Here is a 21,126-nt window from a genome sequence, read left to right on the forward strand (position 1 = left end):
AAAAAAAAAAAAAAAAAAAAAAAAAAAAGGTTGGAGGTGAAGGATTTCAGGATACGAATCTTGGAGAAATTCAAGAGTCAGTAGACACCATGACAGAGGAATTAACAGAAGACGACTGGGATGGATACAAGTGCTTTCAAACCATTGCCACAAGATGAGGAAGACAACGTAGAAGTAATGTCAGAAAACACACTGACATCAGACAGTCTGGCAGAAGGGTTCTAATTATTCAAGACTGCTTTTCACTTTTTTATTTTTTTATTTTTATTTTTTTTTTTTTTTTTGAGGCGGAGTCTCGCTCTGTCGCCCGGACTGGAGTGCAGTGGCCGGATCTCAGCTCCCTGCAAGCTCTGCCTCCCGGGTTTATGCCATTCTCCTGCCTCAGCCTCCGGAGTAGCTGGGACTACAGGCGCCCGCCACCTCGCCCGGCTAGTTTTTGTATTTTTAGTAGAGACGGGGTTTCACCGTGTTAGCCAGGATGGTCTCGATCTCCTGACCTTGTGATCCGCCCGTCTCGGCCTCCCAAAGTGCTGGGATTACAGGCTTGAGCCACCGCGCCCGGCCTTTTTTATTTTTTTTGAGACAGAGTCTCGCTCTGTCAGCCAGGCTGGAGTGCAATGGTTCCATCTCAGCTCACTGCAGCCTCTGCCTCCTGGGTTCAAGCAGTTCTCCCACCTCAGCCTCCCAAGTAGCTGGGACAACAGGCATGCACCACCATGCCTGGCTAATTTTTGTATTTTTTTAGTAGAAACAGGGTTTCTCCATGTTGGCCAGGCTGGTCTCGAAATCGGACCTCAGGTAATCCACCCGTCTCAGCCTCCCAAAGTGCTGGGATTACAGGCATGAGCCACTGTGCCCAGCCTGCTTTTGACTTTTATGACATAGACCCTTCTATGATACATCACTGAAACTAAAGCAAATGGTGGAAGAAGAATTGGTACCACATAGAAACATTTTTAGAGAAATGAAAAGGCAGAAAAGTCAAGACAAATCATAGTGTACTTCTGTAAAGTTACACAGAATGTGCTAGCCTCTCCTGCCTCCCCCTCCACCCTCTCCACCCCTTCTGCCTCTGCCACTGCTGAGACAGCAAGACCAACCCTATTCTGCCGCCTACTCAACAGTGAATAACAGGGATGAAGGCCTGTATGGTGATACAGTTAATGAATAGTAAATATACTTCCTCTTCCTTAGGATTTTCTTAATATTTTCTTCTAACTTTACTTTTAGAATATAGTTTATACATAAAACATAATATAAATGCTTCCAGTCAATAGCAAGCTATTAGTTACATTTTAGGGCAAAGTTTTTTTATAGTTCTCAGCTGCATAAGTGGAAGATGAATGATCAGAACACATGGATACATAGTGAGGAGCAACATGCCCTGGAGCCTGTTTGGTGAGGGAGTTGGTCAACGGGGAGGGAGAGCATCAGGAAGAGTACCTAATGGATGCTGGGGTTCATACCTAGGAGATGGGTTGATCTGTGCAACACACGACCGTGGCACACATTTGCCTGTGTAACAAACCTGTGCATGTACCCTAGAACTTAAAAGTTGAAGGAAAAAAAATAGTTTCATTACGGCAGAGTTTTGACTGCATGGGTGGTTGGTGCCCCTAACCCCTCCATTATTCAAGGGTCAAGTGCATATTAATATAATCAGAAAAATAACAGGAACAAGATAATTTTTAAAATTATTGCATACTGAAAGTGTACTTATAGGCAACTAGTATAATAAATATATATTACAAGTTATGAGCAAAATAGTGGTTACATCGATTGATTTTTGAATAGTGGACCAGCCTTGCATTGATGTAATAAACTCCCACTTGGATGTGTTATACAATACTGCTGTATTCAATTTGCTAGCTAACAATGGGAACTAAGATTAGAAGGAAAGCATATGTTTACCTTAGCATGGTGGTTCCAAATCTGGCTAATCAAAATCAACTGGAGGACTTGAAAACAAATTTCCAAACTCTTAACTCTGCAGTGAGTTTGGTGTGCTGCCTAGGAACCTGCATTTTAAATATGCTGTCTAATGATATTTATGGAGCCAAGTAAGCCCAACCATCTATTTATAAAATGGAATAGTACATTGAGATTGTTGGTTTAGTGTTTAAAACAAAAACAAAATATTTTTGAGAAGTCTTACCAGGTTTTTCTTACACATGTGATAGACATGTATTTAGTGCTTCCTATTATTCCAAGATAGAGAAATGAACAAGTCTCTACCACCTGGATGTACACTGTTTAACAGGTGAAATAGATATGTAAAAGCAATTAAAATATATTATGATAAATGATATGAGAGAGATATGTAAAGTGTTATAGGTGATCTGAGATGGACTGATTACCTGGCAGTTTTAAGGAAGCCTTTAAAAATAATATATTTGAACTGGGTTTTAAAGAATGATACAAATATTGCTAACACACCAAAAAATGTCATCTGCAAATATGGTTTGTTCACAAAATGGAGAGAAGTGGAGGATGATAGGACATGAGGCTAGGAAATGTAGGTTGCAGCTCAATGATGTAGGGCCTTATTTTCCATTCCGAAACATTATAGTTAGTGGATTTATATCAGAGAATTGCAAATAGAAGAACATCATGATCAGAATAATTTTAGGATTTATATACTGTACTTTGAGGGGTGAAGAGTTCTTTTTACCTAGGCTTAGGGAATAGAAAGTGGTGTAGAGAATATAACTTCAGTTACTACTTTCATCATTTTTCTTCCTTTAGTCCACAAGTCCTAGCCATGCCGTGGTAGCTAATGTTCAGCTTGTCTTGCATCTAATGAAGCAACACAGTAAAGCTTTGTGCAATGATCGAGTCATCAACAGTATTCCTTTGGCAAAGCAAGTATCTTCACGAGGTGGTAAAAGTAAGAAGTTGTCAGTAACATCTCCCTCCAACGGTATTAATGAGGAGCTAGCAGAAGTCTTACAGACTTTACAGGATGAATTTGGGCAAATGAGCTTGTGAGTTGTTTTTTGTTGTTTTTTAATTCAATTTAGCTCTAAAACCTCAGTTTTTAAAAACTTGTTGACTTTATTATTCTTACTTTACTTTGTTGAGCAAGTATGGCTGAGCACAATCCTTACACCAACCAAGTTACTGGGACTTTAACAAATACAACTAATAAGGGTAAAATCTCTCTCTTACTGTTAAATGTTTTGAAGACCAAGGTTTATGTTTAAGTTGTATTTCTTTGTCTGAGAACTTATGATATACAGTCATGCATCACTGAATGACAGAGATGTGCTCTGAGAAATATATCATTAGGCGATTTTTTTTTTCCTTATGCCTGTAGGAGTGTGCTAATCTTATAGTCTATTGCTCCTAGGCTACAAAACTATACAGCATGTTCCTCTACTACTAAATACTATAAGCAGTTGTAACACAATGGTAAGTATTTGTGTATATAAACATACCTAGGTACAGTAAAAATATGATATTAAAGTCTTATGGGATCACTGTTGTATATGTGGTCTGTTGTGTACTACATCATTATCTGGTGCCTGACATTACATTCATTTTAGCTAAACTTAACTGATAAGTTAGGACATGGGTGTCTGAAGAACAAGATTCATCTCTAGACTTTCCTTTACATATACAGTATTCTTTTGGGGAAAAGATGAATATAAAGATTTAACCTTGAAATTAAGAACTCTTGTATTTCCCTCCAGTGCCTTTCTTGAACTTTTAAATTCATATTTTCAATTAAAAATTTCTTGATCTAGGCTGGGCACAGTGGCTCACGCCTATAATCCCAGCACTTTGGGAGGCTGAGGCGGGTGATCATGAGGTCAGGAGATTGAGACCATCCTGGCTGACATGGTGAACCCCATCTGTACTAAAAATACAAAAGAATTGGCCAGGAATGGTGGTGGGCGCCTGTAGTCCCAGCTACTCAGGAGGCTGAGGCAGGAGAATGGCATGAACCTGGGAAGCGGAGCTTGTTGTGAGCTGAGATTGCCCCACTGCACTCCAGCCTGGGCAACAGAGTGAGACTCCATCTCAAAAAAAAATTTCTTGCTGTATTCAAAAAATGGAGTCATTTTTTAAACACATGGGGCAGTAACCCCATAATGAGTAAGGTATAATAGACCTAGCCATGAAACATAGAAAACTTAACCACGTTCTACTTCTGCTTTGTATATAGTGATCACCAGCAACTTGCAAAACTTATCCAGGAGTCACCAACCGTTGAACTGAAAGACAAGTTAGAGTGTGAATTGGAGGCATTAGTGGGAAGGATGGAAGCAAAAGCCAACCAAATAACTAAAGTTCGAAAATACCAAGCCCAGGTAACTCAGTTTTCCTTCACTCAAGTTTCTAATGATTAAGAAAAAAAATACACTTTAATTCAAATATTAAATTATGACACTAAGTGTATCATAGATAAATATCTACAAGAGATACTTCTTTACTGAAGACATTTGTTCATTAAGAATTGGTAAGTGGATTAGGAAAGAAGACACTTTTAGTCACTTAGCATATTCAATTAAGATACATCGTTCAAATACTGAATGTATTTAATATTCTTTATGAATAAGCTTTAACTTATTTGATGAATTTAAATAGTTCTCAGTTTATCCAAGTAAGTTTTTTTAAAAAGCACCTGGGAAATTCTGTTTCCAAAGGAATAAGTCAAACATTAAATATGTGAAATGTATTTATGTTACTAATCATTTTATATCAGCCAACAATGTAGTATCTACTAGATGCAATGGTGACGTCACACTCAAGGGTTTTCATCCAGAGAGAAACATGATTCAGGTATTTAAGAGATTACTATAGTGACTAGGGGTAGGGTGATGGGATCAAGGCAGAGAGGCTGAGAGATCAGCTATAGACATATCAGAGGTGGTCAGCAAGACAGTAGTTGGGTTTGGGCAGAGGTAAACAGATTTGAGGTATATTTTGGAAGTCAAAAAAATATTGGGGTTATTTGCTGCTGGGTATCATGTAGAAGGAGAGGGAGTTAGGCAGGATGGTGATTCCACTGACTGAAATGGAGAAGGCTGAGAAGTTCAGAGAGCAGAACAGGTTTGTTGGCTGTTGATTGGTAGCCATATGATAGACCCAGTGCCAAGTGCTTTGAGTGTGTCATCTAATTTTCACAAATGGCTTATGAAATGGGTATATTCTCATAGATGAGGATGCTAGGCCACATTTTCTGGGAATTCTCAGTGACATTAAATAACTTGCCCAAGTACCAGCTCACTGGGAAATGGCAGAGCTGGGATGAAACTAGCCTTTTCAACTCTAAAACTTGGGATGTTTTTTCAAAGTTCATGTATGAAAAAGAAATACAAGCAAAGTATTCCTGTAGGAGTAAGGAGTAATGGTCTAATTTGTTGCTTATACTAATTAGACTTATTCTAATGGAACACCAACATGCCAGCATCAGTTTGACTAAAAATAAAGCTCCCTTATTTTAAATTATTCTAAAATAATGGAACAAAAATCAAATTCTTTTCATAGTATTAATACATTACCAAGTACATCTGTTCATCCATCTGGAAATTGCTTCTTTGCCTCCTCAGACTAGTTTCTAGAATGCCTTTCTCTTCTTCTCCCATTTGTGAAAATCCTTCCCGTTCTTTCTGTGTGTCTGATTTTTGCCTCCTCCATGAGTTTCCTTCAACTCCCCTTGTTTCTCACTCGCCCTGTTCTGTACTTTGGCAATATTGCCTTAATTTAGGACAACCAGAATTTGTTTACCCAGGTTTACTTGTTTGTATATTGTTATATATATTTAAGCATATATTTATTTACATTGATATTTAAGTGTTAAATGACTAGTGCAGTAGGTTTTGAATTTTAAAAAAAGCCTAGAATGTATTATTTGAGTTTCAGTTAGCATGAGAGTTAACCAGAAAAAGGTACTCTTTTTAACTTTTTGTTGTCACAAAAAAATATTTTCATTAAATTCTCCTTTTCCTTCCTGCCTTGGTTATTTGGTATAGCTGGAGAAACAGAAGTTAGAGAAGCAGAAGAAGGAATTAAAAGCTACCAAAAAGACTCTTGATGAAGAAGGAAACAGCAGCGGCCGTTCTGGAATCACAGGGACCACAAATAAGAAAGATTTTACCAAACTGAGACCTGGAGAAAAAGGCAGAAAAAATCTTCAGTTATTGAAGGACATGCAAACCATACAGAATTCACTACAAAGCAGTAGTTTGTGTTGGGATTACTGACTCATAACCAGGTCAGAAATTTTATTCAGATACTCTGTACCTCATCAATCAGATGATGACAATTTACTTCCCAGGTCTCATACTCACTTATGTTGGAATTAATTAATAGCAGGTGTTAAGGGACCCAGGCTTCATTACACAGGCTTTTCATGTATGCAGGATGATTCAATGTTAAAGCATTTAAATGGAAACCAGGGGGGTTTTAAAGCCTGAGAAACCACACATTATCTTGTTTTGTTGAGATGAGTTTGCTGTACTGATATATTGCACTTTGTAAACAGATTACCAGTTTTTTACTTGTGGGTGTGATTTTTTTTTAAATAGTTCTTTATATTTAAAATTAGGTTTACATTTTCAAAATATGAGACTATGCCATAGGCAGTGCTTGCTTGAAAAGTCTCGTTTTTAAATCTCTCTGGCATGAAGTGCCCCCTTCCCCTTTCCAAAGCAACCATTAAACATACTTTGCTTCTACTATTGGTGGAGTTTTTCTAGATTTAAATATATATATATATATTTCAGATGATTTTTATTTTGCTTTTTGGCATTTCAGACTTTGATCAGTATTAAGTGCACTTGTATTGCTTTTTAATCTGTTAATTTTTTTAAAGACCCAAGCAGTCATTTTGAGTTATATCTGTAAAAATTATAAAAGGATTTTTGAAAGTATAAACAAATTGTCAGTGAAATGAGATTTTGGAATAAAGTGAGAATGGGAGAAGGGATATGTTGTGAGCATATACCTTCACAGTTCTTAACACCTGTTTTGTAATCATGATATTCAGTCAAGGCATTATGGTTTTTAATCTTGAAACTTAGAGAACCCTTTGAATATTTGCTTTTACTGGTGTACAGTATGAGTGGAATATGAACTGTACACATAATTGTTATCATGTTGCTATAAATCATAATTTCAACTAGATCAAGACATGTTAACCTTTTATAAATTTAAAGTCAATAAAGCACCTTTTTAAAAGAAACACTGAAACTTTCCTTAACAGCCTGTTAGTAAAGGCTTTGTGATAAGCTCTCAAAAAATGCATTTCTAAATAGGACATCAATGTACTGATGAAGAGAAAAAACTAGTACTTAGTTGCTATACTCATGCTTACATAGAAAGAGAGCCCAAGAATATTAGATTTCCTCATGATACAAGATACTACAGTAACAGGCTTTAATTTAGCATCCTTAAGTAGATTTTGGGGTGTTTGTGGCTTGTAAACTTGTGCTTGTGTGTCCAGTTTTCTAATGAGTAGGTTTGTAGCTTGATCGAATTAATAACTGTGAGCCCATAGACACAAGAGACGTGAGAAACAGTGCACTGGTGACATGATAAATATATGTGTCAACCACCATTTCAACTATTAAAAACTGCTGTTATCTCCTTGTTTGAATTTCAGGTCATTAAATTGTATAACCATCATTTGAATTGTAGTGGCTCTGAGTCCTAATTAGGAGAAGGGTGATTGAATGATGCTAAATCCCACCCCATTTCTCAACTAGGATTCAAACTGATCTACTCCAGCTTTTTGTACTCTCAGGTGAGAAGTGAAAAAATACTGTTTCAGTTTTCTTATCTGCAAGTTTACAGTAGAGGAATGTGTCATCCATCCACTTACGTTGTAACACAGCTTTATTGCAATTCATTTCAAGTAAGTTATGTTTACAGACTTGTGGTAGACAGGTGAATTGTTCATTCCAATATAATGTGAACTGCAGTGGTAGTAGCCATATACACAGTGCTGTGAGGGCACAGAGGATGTCAGGGAAGGCAGTCGTGAATCAGATAACTTCCCAGAGGAAGAGGTGATGCCTAAACACTAGAAAAGAGTAATTAGTCACAAGGGAGAACAGTTGTTCCAGGTGCACAAGATAGACTGAACAAAAGTGGGGAAGCAGGAATCTGCAGATTACATGAGGCAGTTCTGAACAGAAGAGTAGCACTGGTACATAAAAGTTGAGGTATGCAGAAACTAGGTCGAAGGAGGCTAAGGAGCTTCAACTTAATCATACTGGTCTCTAAATTTTGTAACCCTAATCAAAAAGGGAAAAAATTACACCTGCACAACCAACAGACATACAAAGTTATGAAACGTGTAACTGTCAATTCAAATATTTAAAAGTTTTGCTTGTGTAAATATATAAAAAGTGCTAGTATTCCTCCTCCCTCCACACACACACCAGTGGTATATCTTAAATGCTCAAGTGCATGTACTCCATATTGGAGACTTCTGCAGAAGGTGAGGGGAACCACTGGAAGGTTCTCAGCAGAGAAGTGGTAGGGTTGCACTTAGATTGCCCTGGCTTTTGATTGGAATTTGAAGTGGATGCAAGTATATTAAGACTAGAAGCTTTAAATTCTTGATCTCTTCAGCCATTCTACATTCTTTCATGTGGTATCAGGCCAAGATAATCAAGGTTTAAATAAGGAAAATGGCAGATGCATTTGTGAAATACTTGGAGTAGAAAGCTTAGTGTTTAATACCGATTTGCTAGCCACTTAAATGCCCTATTAAAAAGCTTGTATTTCACACAATTACCAAATAAATCATTTTGGTGCTAATTTTGCTAAATTGGATATACTAGTAGAAACTATAGTTCCTCATTGCAAGACCAAGAGGGAGGCTAAGGTTCAGTATAGTGTATAGTAATTCACTGTATAGTGAATTAGTGAGTAGAAAAACAGTGTATATTTTGTTTGATTTGGGTGTTGGTTAAGGGAAAATGGGTACAAATTGAACATTTTCATGTGGGGTGCATATTCCTCCAATAATTTCCAAATATTTCTGGGGGAAAAAAAGAAAAGGCAACTTTGGACAAGAACAAAGTTTAAAAGTCAGTTGGAATTTCTTTTAATTAAAAGACCAAGGGACAAGAAGCTCCTTTGTTACAGTACATTACATATGGCTCTTATATAGAATAAAAGTCAAATGTTTCTACCAGCACCAAACTCTTACTTGTAGCAGGTGAACAGTGAAGCAAGATTTCTTTTACTGGCTTTGAGATTGTAATACATCTTTTACATGCAGTGTGTTCTTTGGTAGACTTATTCAGTGGAAATTATAGAATTTGCAAAAGGAAAAATGTAAAATTTGAGCATAGTACTTCTCACTATAAGCTATTTATACAGACTTCAGAAAAAATGTCAATCCTAGTAAGAGATTTTTAAATACTTCTTAAAAACTTGCCAATTAGCTTCTGTGTGTTCAGACACAAAACAAGTGAATAGTTTTTAAAATATCTTCCATGATGCTTCTGGTAATTGGGCTAATCTGAAGGGCATGGAATTCTTTGCTTTCTGCCCTTCATGTTCCCCCAGGCACATCTGTAAGGCCTCCCATTTTGGATCAACTTGCTAATACGTCTTAAGTATGTAAACAATGACAGCAATAATTTTCAACTACTACTACACCGTAATATCTTCAACACTTTGCCTTTTACTATATGAAGAATATGGAAGTTGAAAAGTGATCAAGGTAAATCAATTACTGAAAAAAAGAAAAACCTAGAATGGAGAAAGGGATATCAAATGATTTTGATCTGTCATGACATCAAGGCCCAATATATGTGATGCCACAGAATTTCAGTTTTGGTTTGAAAACTAATATTCCTCTGCACAGTGAGCACAGAGTATATTTCTAAAATGGTTTTAATATTACCAGATGCCAAAAATTTGTAACAGCATTTGCCTTTTAATAGAAACTTGTTCCCACTGTGGATCCAGGATTGAAGTATTTTAATATCCTTTGGATACTTAAAAGATTAGTATCATAATCATGTAATTACATATGGAGTTATTTCACTTAAGCCACCTGCACTGCTACAGTTCTAAACTCATCCTAGAGAGATTTAAAATAAATAAAGTGACTGAACTTTCTCTCATAGATGGGTTCTAAATTCAGAAGACTTTCTACTCATCATAGAGCTGCCAGTGTAATCAAGAGTGTATAGCAATGATGCCCCTGATCTTACAGTCCTTTATACAACAGTTTGGACAGGAGTGACACACTGTGCAGGAGAGCTGGCTCTTTCTGAGGATGAGGTTGATCGGTTAGAAATCTCTCTCTGTAGTTCCTCTACTTTTTTCTGAAGCTCTGCTCGTTTAGCAAGAAGTTCTTTGTATCTGTTGTGAATAGGTTCCTGCAACAGCAAAACATAAAATATTCAACTAGGAAATCCTGACCAAAGAGTCAAATCATTCCCTAAATGTTGCAGTGTATGTTCTTTCAGCTGTTGGAACCAGTGGCACCTTTCCAACCCATCAGTGAAGTTAAATACAGGGACTTTGGACACCACTCATCTTTCCACTGGCTTTCCCAGTGCCCCTGAGTATTTCCAGAGAATAACCTGCTGTGTAGGTGCTCCTGAAACTGGTACTTTTCCAAATACAACAAATAATTAACACAATTAAAAGTCGGTAGTCAGAAGAGTCCCTATTATTTACAGGTTTTTAGTCTTAAACAGTTCTAAGTAATTAATATTCCATAAACATATTCACAGTAGACCAGAATTTTGTTCACCTTTTAACTTTCCTAAAGCTACTTTCTTCAGCTTATTAAAACAAGACCCCCTAGAGGTTATCCAGACAGAAGAGGGAAGATGAGAGAAAAGAGAGCAGTGATTTGTCCGATGTCATACAAGCAGTCCTAAGAACCAGGTATACTGACTACCCTGCCCCAGTATAGTACTTTTTCTACTATACAGTTGTTAACTATCAATGGGTAAAGAGTAAAGTTTCAAATATACACAGATAATCTTTCCAGCTGCTTTTAAGGAGACAAAAGTTGCATTGTATGAATGAAAACTCCCACTGTATATTGTACAGCACATACCTGTGGTTTCATCCGTGGATTCCACCTTATGTAATATCCCACCCAGAGCTCTAGGTGGCGCATGCTGGCTACTGGATAAAGGACATGATTGGAATAGCTCCCATAGAGAGGATTAGTGAAGTCTTCCACCTGGCTATTTATGTAAGACCACAGTGACACAGTCCTTTTAGGAAGATTCTGTAGGCAGGAAAAATAGGTAAAGATTATCCACCACATAAGCCATTTACACTTTAGATGAAATTTGGAAAAAAGTACTTTGTCATTAAAATCTCTTTAGAGAATGTGGACTTGGAGACTTCAGTGATAAACCAACTTATATTAAAATCAGAGGGTACTGGAAAACAGTCTGCAGTTCCTCAAAGAGATACCACATGATCCAGCAATTCCACTCTTGTACCTATCCAACAAACGGAAGACATGTCTGTACGAAAACTTTTTTATAGATGTTCAAACCAGCATTATTCATTAATAGCCAAGAAGTGGGAACAACCCAAAAGTCCATCAACTGATAAATGGATAAGTAAAATATATCCACACAATGGAATATTGTTCAGCCATAAAAAGAAATGATATACAATGTATGAACCTTAAAGGAAAGGAGCCAGATACGAGGTTTACTGATTAAATGATTCCATTTATATGAAATGTCCAGAAAAGGCAAATCCAGAGACAAAAACATTAGTGTTTGGCACGGCTGAATGGGGAGTGACTATTACCAGGTTTTCTGAGGTGATGAAATGTTCTGAAATGAAAATGTGGTGATGGCTGTACAACTCAGATATACTAAAAACCAGTCAACTATACACTATCAAAGTGAATTTCATGGTATGCCTATTATTAATTTTAAAAAGTATTAATTTCAAAAGTTTTTTTTTTTTTTTTAAATCAATGATTCCTACCCAAGGCTCTCAAAAAATAAAACTATCTTTGAAACTTAGTTATGCTATTTCTAATGAACATTCCTTAAGTTATTGAGTGCCTGCTATGCATAGAAATATTTACTGCATGCTAGGCACTGAAACATAAGGTGAATTTAAAAATTTAATACCTGCCTTTAAGGAAGTCTAGGAAATACTACATAGCAGTTCTTGTGGTATTTTGTATCGCTTATTTAAAAATCTTCATAATTTTACAAAAGGAGATATTGACTTCCCCAAGCGAACTGTTACAGTAAGTGATAGATCCAAGATTTGAACCCAGCAACTGGGCTTCAGTGCAAGTACTTATTCCTACTGTGCTTTATAAAATAAAACAAACTACTTTATAACCACATTTTTTAGAATAAAAGTTGATGCAGAGGGAGAAACTAATCAAGATGATTCAGATGTTGATACATAGGATAGACAAGTTTTGAGAAAGAAGTAAAACTTGAAATGTAATCCTTACACCATTTCTTCTTAATACCAATCCCACGTAACAGTGATACCTCTGAGGAAAAGTGGGATAACAAAAAACTTTAACTTTCCACATATTATCTTTTATGTGTTTGAATTTTTTTACAGTATTACTCTACAACTTAAAAAACTCAAAAACTTAACCTAAAATGTCTCCATAAATAGGATATACTTGGGAATCTGAGCTGCCTATTCACTCGAATATACATTTTCTGCTAATTAAATTTTTCTGCACCTACTGTAAAGGATTTCCATTCTACATAGAAAAAGATTGGTACACTGGTGCTCCTTAGATTTCACATACTTCAGTTCTCTTTAGCAGAAACTATTTCCCACCCATGAACTCATAGCAGACAGCTAGCTAGCACCTTCAGCCTTGTGACAAAGATACTTCAGAATATATCAGTTCCAGATCTATGGAAGGAAGCAATCAATATTATAGCATGTAAGATAAAGTATGACCCAAAAGAATGACTTCAGTTGAAATCTATCACAGAGTACATTCTTTCAGGGAAAAGTATACAGTAGAGATAGTATGGGTAAGGTCATGTTTCATATTTTACCTCTTTTCCTCTCTGTTGTTCACTATTACAGAGGAATGTTCCGAATAAGCAGCTGTATAGGTGGTCCAAAATGGTAATGAGAAAATACTCATTGAATTCAAATGCGGTAGGAAACTGTAAATCGAACATCACAAACACATAAATTAAGACATTCTTCAAGCATACTCATCCCTGTAATGGGTAGATCTTTGAGGTAGTATTTAAAAATAAGTTAAACATTCAAATTTACATTATTCCAAACCATTATGGCATTATTTGTATGATTTTTTCATACATCTTGTTACCACTTTTCTGACCACATTTCTGTATCCACTATATCTGCTAACCCTAAACTTGCAGGCTGAATTTTGACTTACACAATTCTGGCAACTCTAGGCATTCTCTGCCAAAAATGACCATAAACATTATTAAGATTCTTTAAATTTTCAGCAACATAGTTGTTTTTTCTAAGGATTACACAAAAAAATGCCAATAATGTCTCCAGAAAATGTTAGCAATACACAAAAGTAAACATCTAAGGCAGGTAATTTACAAGTTAATCAACCTATTAAATACTTAGGTTGGTGCAAAAGTAATTGCAGTTTTTAGCCACTGAAATGGCAATTACTTTTGCACTGACCTAAACTTTTCAGGGAACATCCATCCCATCAAACCAGAGTCCCTTGTAAACCACTATTTTAACAGCATCTAACAAAAAGAAAATTCACTCTCTAACCCAAGCCAGGGGCTTGACTGGATGCCTTAGTTTTACACAACACAATTTTAGGGGACTAATCAAATAAAAAATTACAAACCCCCATAAGTTAGAAGGTTTCGTTTAATCCATCCTATCTAATATTTCAGAATTATTTGGAAGCTTCTATGGAAGGTTCTACCAATTATAGGGCTGTATGTAAGAAATTACATAAATATTTAGATTGCAGACTGTGAAAATACACATTGCTTCCAAGTTTTTACTTCTTAGATCCCTTCCTTTATAGCGGAGGAAAATAGTATAAACGGCATGTAAATGGAACAGGGATGAAAACAACTTTGCCTTGAAGTTTCCTACATTTTAGCAAGTATAGACAAGGTAACATGACAGATTTCCTAAACAAGAAAGGGCCCTTAGTAGGCCTTGAATAATTTTTGTGGCTGTGAAGCTGAATGAAGCAGATGATCAAGCAGAAGATGACCAAGCATTTCCACAACAAAAAGCTAATTGTAAAAAACTCTCTTGTCAAATTCCATTTATTCCTTTAAAAAATAAATCCCATCTCCTGTATTTGTTCACACTCTTAACAGCCTTATTATATAGCCAAATATGAATGCATCCTGAATCACTACATAGCAGTCCCAAGGATCTAAGCCTGTGATTAGTTTTTCATCTTCTTGGCAAAACGATTAGCTCAGTTATGAGAAGACAGCTTCATCAGTAGGCATTTCCTCACAAAGAAACTAAAATAGCAGGGCATTAACTGCAGCTATTGCTTTTAAAATCCTAAGCAGAAGAGAACTATTTTGTTTTATTTACATGTTTAAAATCTAAAAGGCCCTTCAACAACTGCTTCCTGATCTCAGGACTGAGGTGACAGAGATGAGGATGGAAATAGGAGGAGAGGTGTAGAATCTGGCTATCATAACATAGTTGGTTCTGTTTTGACAAATGTGCTATTCAGGTCTCTGTACTAGTATTCAAGTATTTATAAAACTGATAATTGCTAACAAACGTTACGACTAGCTAATATGCTTTATATTCAGGAAGAAAATATACAGAAAAACACTAGGTGTATAAAATAAAGACAGCTATAAAAGTATTTTAGGTTCTATCAAAAATACAGATTTAAACTGATTTTCTTTTATTTAGTGCCATGCTCACAATTAGGGTTAAACTACTTTTAGATAGAGCATATAAAAAGTTAACAAAATTAAAATTACTAAGGAAGAAATGTATTATGATGTACTCTTCTCCCATCCAAGTGCTCACAAGGCCTGACCCTGCTTAGCTTCCAAAATCAGATGAGATGGGTGCATTCAGGGTGGTTGGCTGTAGATTATCATGTAGTCTTTGCAAGATATTGGTAAATGTGCTTTTTTTCTAACAAATATATCAGAACTGATATTCAAATACATCGTTTCCTTCAAGGTATTCACCTTGGAAAGCAGTACACACAACCATCAACAATACCACGGTTTCAAAGAGCTTTCCTACTCCTTTCATGGGGAATTTGATTTTTGCCAATAGTCAAAGGTTATTTAAAACTGAATATGGTAATAGTCAGAAGTGGGGTCCTAGTGTTTTGGGTCACATATCCAAAAAAGAATTGTAGGAACTTAGGTAGTTGATACACTGCCTCAAAGCCAATTCCAAAGGAAAAAGTCAAACCTAATCCAAGAAAGCACTAAACATTTGTTAAACTAGGTATATAGCACCTCTCCTTCCTCCTACCTCCCAACACACTGAAGGTCTGATTTATAAACCAAAACTGAATTGTATACACCTTTTCAGTATATATGCTAAAACACTAGTCTCATCATATTGTAGTCATAGCTACGAAAATGCTTCATTTAACCCAACATGTTTCTAAATAATTCACCCATGCAGAAATGCTTATGGAGGCAAAGGACTATTAAATATAATAATTGATTATTTCACCTGATTACTATTAATTTTTTTATTGAAATAGTATTTTATTGAAGCTAAAAATATGCTCCTAAATAAATATGATCCAAAGCCAAGCAGAGCCAGCACTTGCCCTACTTTAAATTCATATGACAATCTAAGTACAAACAATTCAGACTTCCAGTTGTTTTGGGGTCTAATAAAAGCCTTAGGTAAACAATTACCTCCCAATGAGCTGCATTCAACAGGGTTTCCAGATAGTTTTTCTTGAGTCAGAATTAAATCATCTTTTTAAGACAGTGACCCCTTGCCTCATTAATAAAGTGATCTCACGGTAAACCAGGTGTTTTCTCAGTCCCCTCTGCTCTTTCCAAAAGATTAAATTCATTTATATTAATATTTCAAATTTGTTAGAAGTTCTAAAAGCCAAAATAGCTCACTCCATGCCAAAAAATAAAAAGAACTGAATGAAATAGGTGCCCCCCCTTGTTATGCTTTCTATATAAACATTTTTCCCTTATAATACAAATTTTCAGAACGAGCAGATGGAAATTTTTTAAAAAATTAACAGTTAAGTTACTTAAAAGATTTGATTTTGCTTGTGCTACCTTGCTTATTTTATTTCCACTTAGCAATATATAAATGAGCTTCTAGGTGAGCCTGTTTAACACTATTTGTTCAAAACAAAGGATTAAACCTCTTGGGAGGTATTATCAATGCTACTCATTGAAAGGCTAATAGAATCAAACTGTCAAGTGTTAATCTTTAACCTGATTCATAATATGACAATAAATAATAGCTCTCACATGGACATGGAGATGTTACAAGAATTTCCATTTAATGATCTATAGGATAATCAGTGACCAAATCTCCCCACTCTGACAGGAAAACTGAAAGATATATAAGAATAATAGGCCAGATAAATTACCTGTCTTGTCATCTGCCAGACACAGTCAATAAACTGAAGAAAAACAGGCGATCTGTCTGCATCTGCATGGTTCTTATCTCCATGGCCAACTCTCTGAAGCAAAAAGAGTGAAATATATGAACTTTGGGGGAGTTTTCATGTTTTGGTGGAAATAATTTTTTTAAAAAATAATAATTGGTCAATAGTCTAAAAATTTTCAAAGTTGGGTACTGTGGTTCACACCTGTAATCCCAACACTTTGGGAGGCTGTGGTGGAAGGATCACTTGAAGCCAGGAATTTGAGATGGGTCTGGGCAACATAGCAAGATTCCATCTCTACAAAAAATTTTTAAAAGCCAGGCATGGTGGCATGCACCTGTAGTCCTAGCTATTCAGGAGGCTAAGGTGGGAGGCTGGCTTGAGCCCAAAAGTACAAGGCTACAGTGAACTATGATCGCACCACTGCACTCCAGCCTAGATGACAAAGCGAGCCCTGTCACAAATACATAAAATTTTTCGGAGTCTTTTAAAGAGCATTGCAACGTAAGTAAAAAATCACCCATTATCCTGCTGAGCAGAAATCTATTAACATTTTGATGTGCAAACTGCTGAGATATTTTCTGACACAAGTGCTTGTAATACGAATTACAACTCTATTTAATAAACCCAGATCCTAAAAAGGTTGCTAATAAAAGATGGAAGCAGTCAGAACTCAGAGGCCAGATTTTTGTCCTAGAGATTTTTTTCTCTCTTTGAGAAATAAGTTACATGGACACTGGCCTCAGAAAGCACCACTCTCTGTTAATACCTTGACCAGTGAGTGAAGGGTACCCCATCCTATCTTAGCGCTAATGTGTCTTCATTAGGAGGAACCGTATTAGCACACATCTTAGAAAATCTGCCAAAAATGCCTGACATCCACCCTTCAAGCATGCAGTCATCTACCTGGTTTCTCAGTTATTTCTTCTGAGGACCTTTGACTCAGATAACTGAAAACAGAATCCTGCTCCTTACCCCAAAGCAGAAATTATAGAAGTGTGGCCCACAAACATCCAAGGGCTGTGAGGTCAAAACTGTTTTCATAATTTATTAAGACATTATTTACCTTTTTCAGTGTGTTGGTATTTGCACTAATGATGCATAAGTTATGAAGGATAAAAATTCTGGTGCCTCTGCAGGCATCAAGCAGGGCAATGCTTGTAATTAAAACTGCATTCGTACCCACTGTATTCTACCCTACCAGACACTCGCAGTTAAAGAAAGGAAAAAACTCGCTTAACAAGGCAGTAAAAATTACTAATTTTATTAAATCTCATCCCTTAAGTATACTTTTTTTTAATGGCCTGTGTGACAAAACGGGAAATATGTGTAACTCTTTGCTGCTGCACGTAGTAAGGTAGGAGATACTTTCTCATCATTTTTACTTGAAAGAAAAATCAATATATGCACTGTGATTAGAAAGACAAACAGTTTTTTTTGAAAATGTACAATGTGAATTATCACTGAAAGGAAAACAACTGACAGTATTTGTTGTCAATGAAAAAATTCAAGCTTTTGAGTGAAAACTCAATTTTTGGAGAACTTTTGCCCACTGTAATGAGCTTAAAAATACTTGAAGGCTTTTCTGACAAAATCAATGGTGGTGATTAACAAGTGTGATTTTAAGGTATTATATGATGAAATGCATTTACATTTGGAAGATTTGTGTAACTCAATAAGCCAGTACTTTCCAAATAACCAATATGTGATGTTAGAAAACCACACATGGGTAAAAGATTTATTCAAAATGGAAGCGAGACTAATGGAATTTAATGATTAAAAAATTCATTAATTTGATTTTGGATTCCATATAACAACTAACCTCTAAGAAACTACCGTTTATCAAGTTCTGGCATAGTATCAAAGAAGAATATCTACAATTCCCTGAAAAAGCTATTAACATACTTTCTGCTTTTCCACTTACATATCTGTATGTGGTTAGATTTTCTTCATATACTTAAAACTCACAAAACAGATTGAAGGTAAAAATAAATATAAAATTCAGCTATCTTCTCTTAAGCCAAACTCATTAAATTTGTAAAAGTAAAACGATGCCAGTCTTAACTTTTTGTTTTGGAAACTATTTTTCCGTTTAAATATTATTTCTGTTAATATATAATAGGCTTATTTCCTAAATTAAGAAATATTTTTAAATTTTTTAAAATTTAATTTTCAATATGGCAAATATTGATAGATATAACTCACATAAAGTTCTCTGGGTAACAAGTTTGGGGAGTTAGGGGAAAAAAGCTATCCATAATTGTTAACAATGTAAAGGGGGTCCTAAAACCAAAAAGTTTGAGAATCATTATTCTACATTAACCTTGTGAGCAAATCCCCTTGCCTGGGTGCCCTTTAATTGTCAAAATTCTATTTTCAAAATATAACTAGTAAAGAAAAAAAGAAGGGGGAGTAGGTAACCAGAGTTAGCAATTTAGGAATCCATAGCAACTTCAAATACCCCAAAATGTTTGATTTTGATCACATTTATATGAACATGTGCAGCTTTGGCTGACTAAAACTTTATTCTTTGAAGTAAGAGTTTGTTTTACATGGCCATTTCATGATAAGTACATTGTGTAGAGAGCGGCAAAATGTGAGCCATCTGAATCAACACCCCATGTGCCCAATTTTATTTAACAGTTCAAGTTCAAAAGAGCAGACTAACTTTAAATGTCTGTTCCTTTCAAGTTACAGTTGACCCTTGAACAACACGGTTAGCACTGCACAGGTCCACTTATATGCAGATTTGTTTCAGCCAAATGCAAGATGCGGAACCCACATACACAGAGGGCAGACTTTACACGGTCCCTGCAGGGCCAGCTTCAGAACTTGAGTATGTGTGGATTTTGGTCTATTCATGGGGTCTGGGAACCAAGCCCCCACATATACCAAGGGACAACTGTATAAACACTGCTAGTATACTCTGGTAACTACTGGATACTAAAGGTTAACATTACAGACAGCATCTGGGTAAAGACCCTTCTAAAAGTTTTTCAATTACTTAGGAAAACGCCTGCCCAGAAACACCCATGGACAATCACTGAATGATATCTGATGTTTCCCAGTGGAGATCACAGAAAAGACCGGGTGAGATGCTTGACAAATAGCTAGCTCTGGCTCCAGACTAGTCATGTTAGGGATATCCTAATGCTTTCCAAAACAAGCAAAAACGTTTGCCCCACTAGATAAATGATCAATTTCGAAGAGTATCTTATTTTTAAAAATGTATTTTTTTCACATGCCTTGGTATAAGATGCATCAAAAGTCAAGGTTCCTTACTTACTAGTTGAAATCGATGTCCAAAACTTAGCCATTCTTTCTCCACAAGGACTTCAAATCCTCGGATAGTTCGATAGTATCCATCCAGCATTAGCATGGCAAGGGAAGTGAGCTGAGCTGTGCGATCCCAGCCATCACTGCAATGCACTACCACAGATGTCTTCCCTGATTCTACCTTGTCAGCAATCCTAAGAGCCCCTGCAAGAATAAGCTGGAAAACAGATTTTTTAATAAATACTTCCTTCTTCAAAATTTACTAATACAGCTTATGAGGGATCACTATTTCAATAACACGAGGAAAAACATTTGTCCCTTCCTAAGAATAATTTTTTTAAATGGTAGAAGACATATAGATTTTGCTTTTAAAACTAGAAAAACCTCCTAACTGCTGACTCCTATTAATTTGCCCAATGAAATACCCAAATAAAAAGTACCTTTGGGTGCTAAATAAATCATGGTGTAAGATTCTTCTTAGAAAAGTTCTAAAGAGATCTGTTTCTAAGAATCATCAAATATTCCATCATCTATTTAAATAAAAATAATTGATATGGAAATTGGAGCCTTTTTATGATTTGAAACAACGCTTACTGAAACCAAATTGGGACAAGTACCTGAAAGCAATAATACTGGATCTCTTTTGAAATATTCTATCGCATTTATTGTATTGTTTTGACTAAAGATTTTTATGTCACAGAGTATACAGCAAGCACAGTATAAACTTTAGAGTGAGCTACTTTTCTGTAACACTGTGCATGAAAATTCACAGATTAATATGTCAATCTGTTATTTAAAATAACTTAAGCTCTTTTTTTTAAATATGCAGAAATCCTTTACAACATAACTTACCTTTTCTAAAATCGATCTTGAGTTAAAACTAAACATAATTAGATATATCAAAAAAAAAAAGTATGGTATCTTAAAAAAATAAATAAATAAAAATCAAAAGGACAGTACAGCCTATTCTTCCCTGCAATGGCCATATCGTATTATACTTGAAAAACAGAGAGGGCATCCCTGTCTTGTCTGGCTAGGGCAATCAGGCAAGAGAAAGAAATCAAGGGTATTCAGTTAGGAAAAGAAGAAGTCAAATTGTCCCTGTTTGTAGATGACATGATTGTATATTTAGAAAACCCCATTGTCTCAGCCCAAAATCTCCTTAAGCTGATAAGCAACTTCAGCAAAGTCTCAGGATACAAAATTAATATGCAAAAATCACAAGCATTCTTATACACCAGTAACAGACAAGCAGAGAGCCAAATCAGGAATGAACTTCCATTCACAATTGCTTCAAAGAGAAT

At 35.8% G+C, this 21,126-nt stretch overlaps 2 protein-coding genes across 2 annotated transcripts in view; one reads left to right on the forward strand and one right to left on the reverse strand.

The window, feature by feature from the left end:
* Positions 1-7,638, forward strand: part of CEP57 (centrosomal protein 57) — a 42,544-nt gene extending 34,906 nt beyond the window's left edge. The window contains exons 9-11 of the mRNA XM_023225669.2: positions 2,746-2,984; positions 4,169-4,313; positions 5,979-7,638. Of these exons, the coding sequence (XP_023081437.1) occupies positions 2,746-2,984; positions 4,169-4,313; positions 5,979-6,209 (615 nt within the window). The 3' untranslated portion in view covers positions 6,210-7,638. The remainder of the gene's footprint in view (positions 1-2,745; positions 2,985-4,168; positions 4,314-5,978) is intronic.
* Positions 7,639-9,033: 1,395 nt separating this feature from the next.
* Positions 9,034-21,126, reverse strand: part of MTMR2 (myotubularin related protein 2) — an 89,518-nt gene continuing 77,425 nt past the window's right edge. The window contains exons 9-13 of the mRNA XM_031933832.1: positions 19,833-20,039; positions 16,529-16,621; positions 12,999-13,112; positions 11,042-11,218; positions 9,034-10,349 (exon numbers count right to left, since the gene is read on the reverse strand). Coding sequence (XP_031789692.1) covers positions 10,188-10,349; positions 11,042-11,218; positions 12,999-13,112; positions 16,529-16,621; positions 19,833-20,039 — 753 coding nt within the window. The 3' untranslated portion in view covers positions 9,034-10,187. The remainder of the gene's footprint in view (positions 10,350-11,041; positions 11,219-12,998; positions 13,113-16,528; positions 16,622-19,832; positions 20,040-21,126) is intronic.

This window comes from Piliocolobus tephrosceles, chromosome 13 (assembly GCF_002776525.5).
Source record: "Piliocolobus tephrosceles isolate RC106 chromosome 13, ASM277652v3, whole genome shotgun sequence".
Taxonomy (NCBI): domain Eukaryota; kingdom Metazoa; phylum Chordata; class Mammalia; order Primates; family Cercopithecidae; genus Piliocolobus; species Piliocolobus tephrosceles.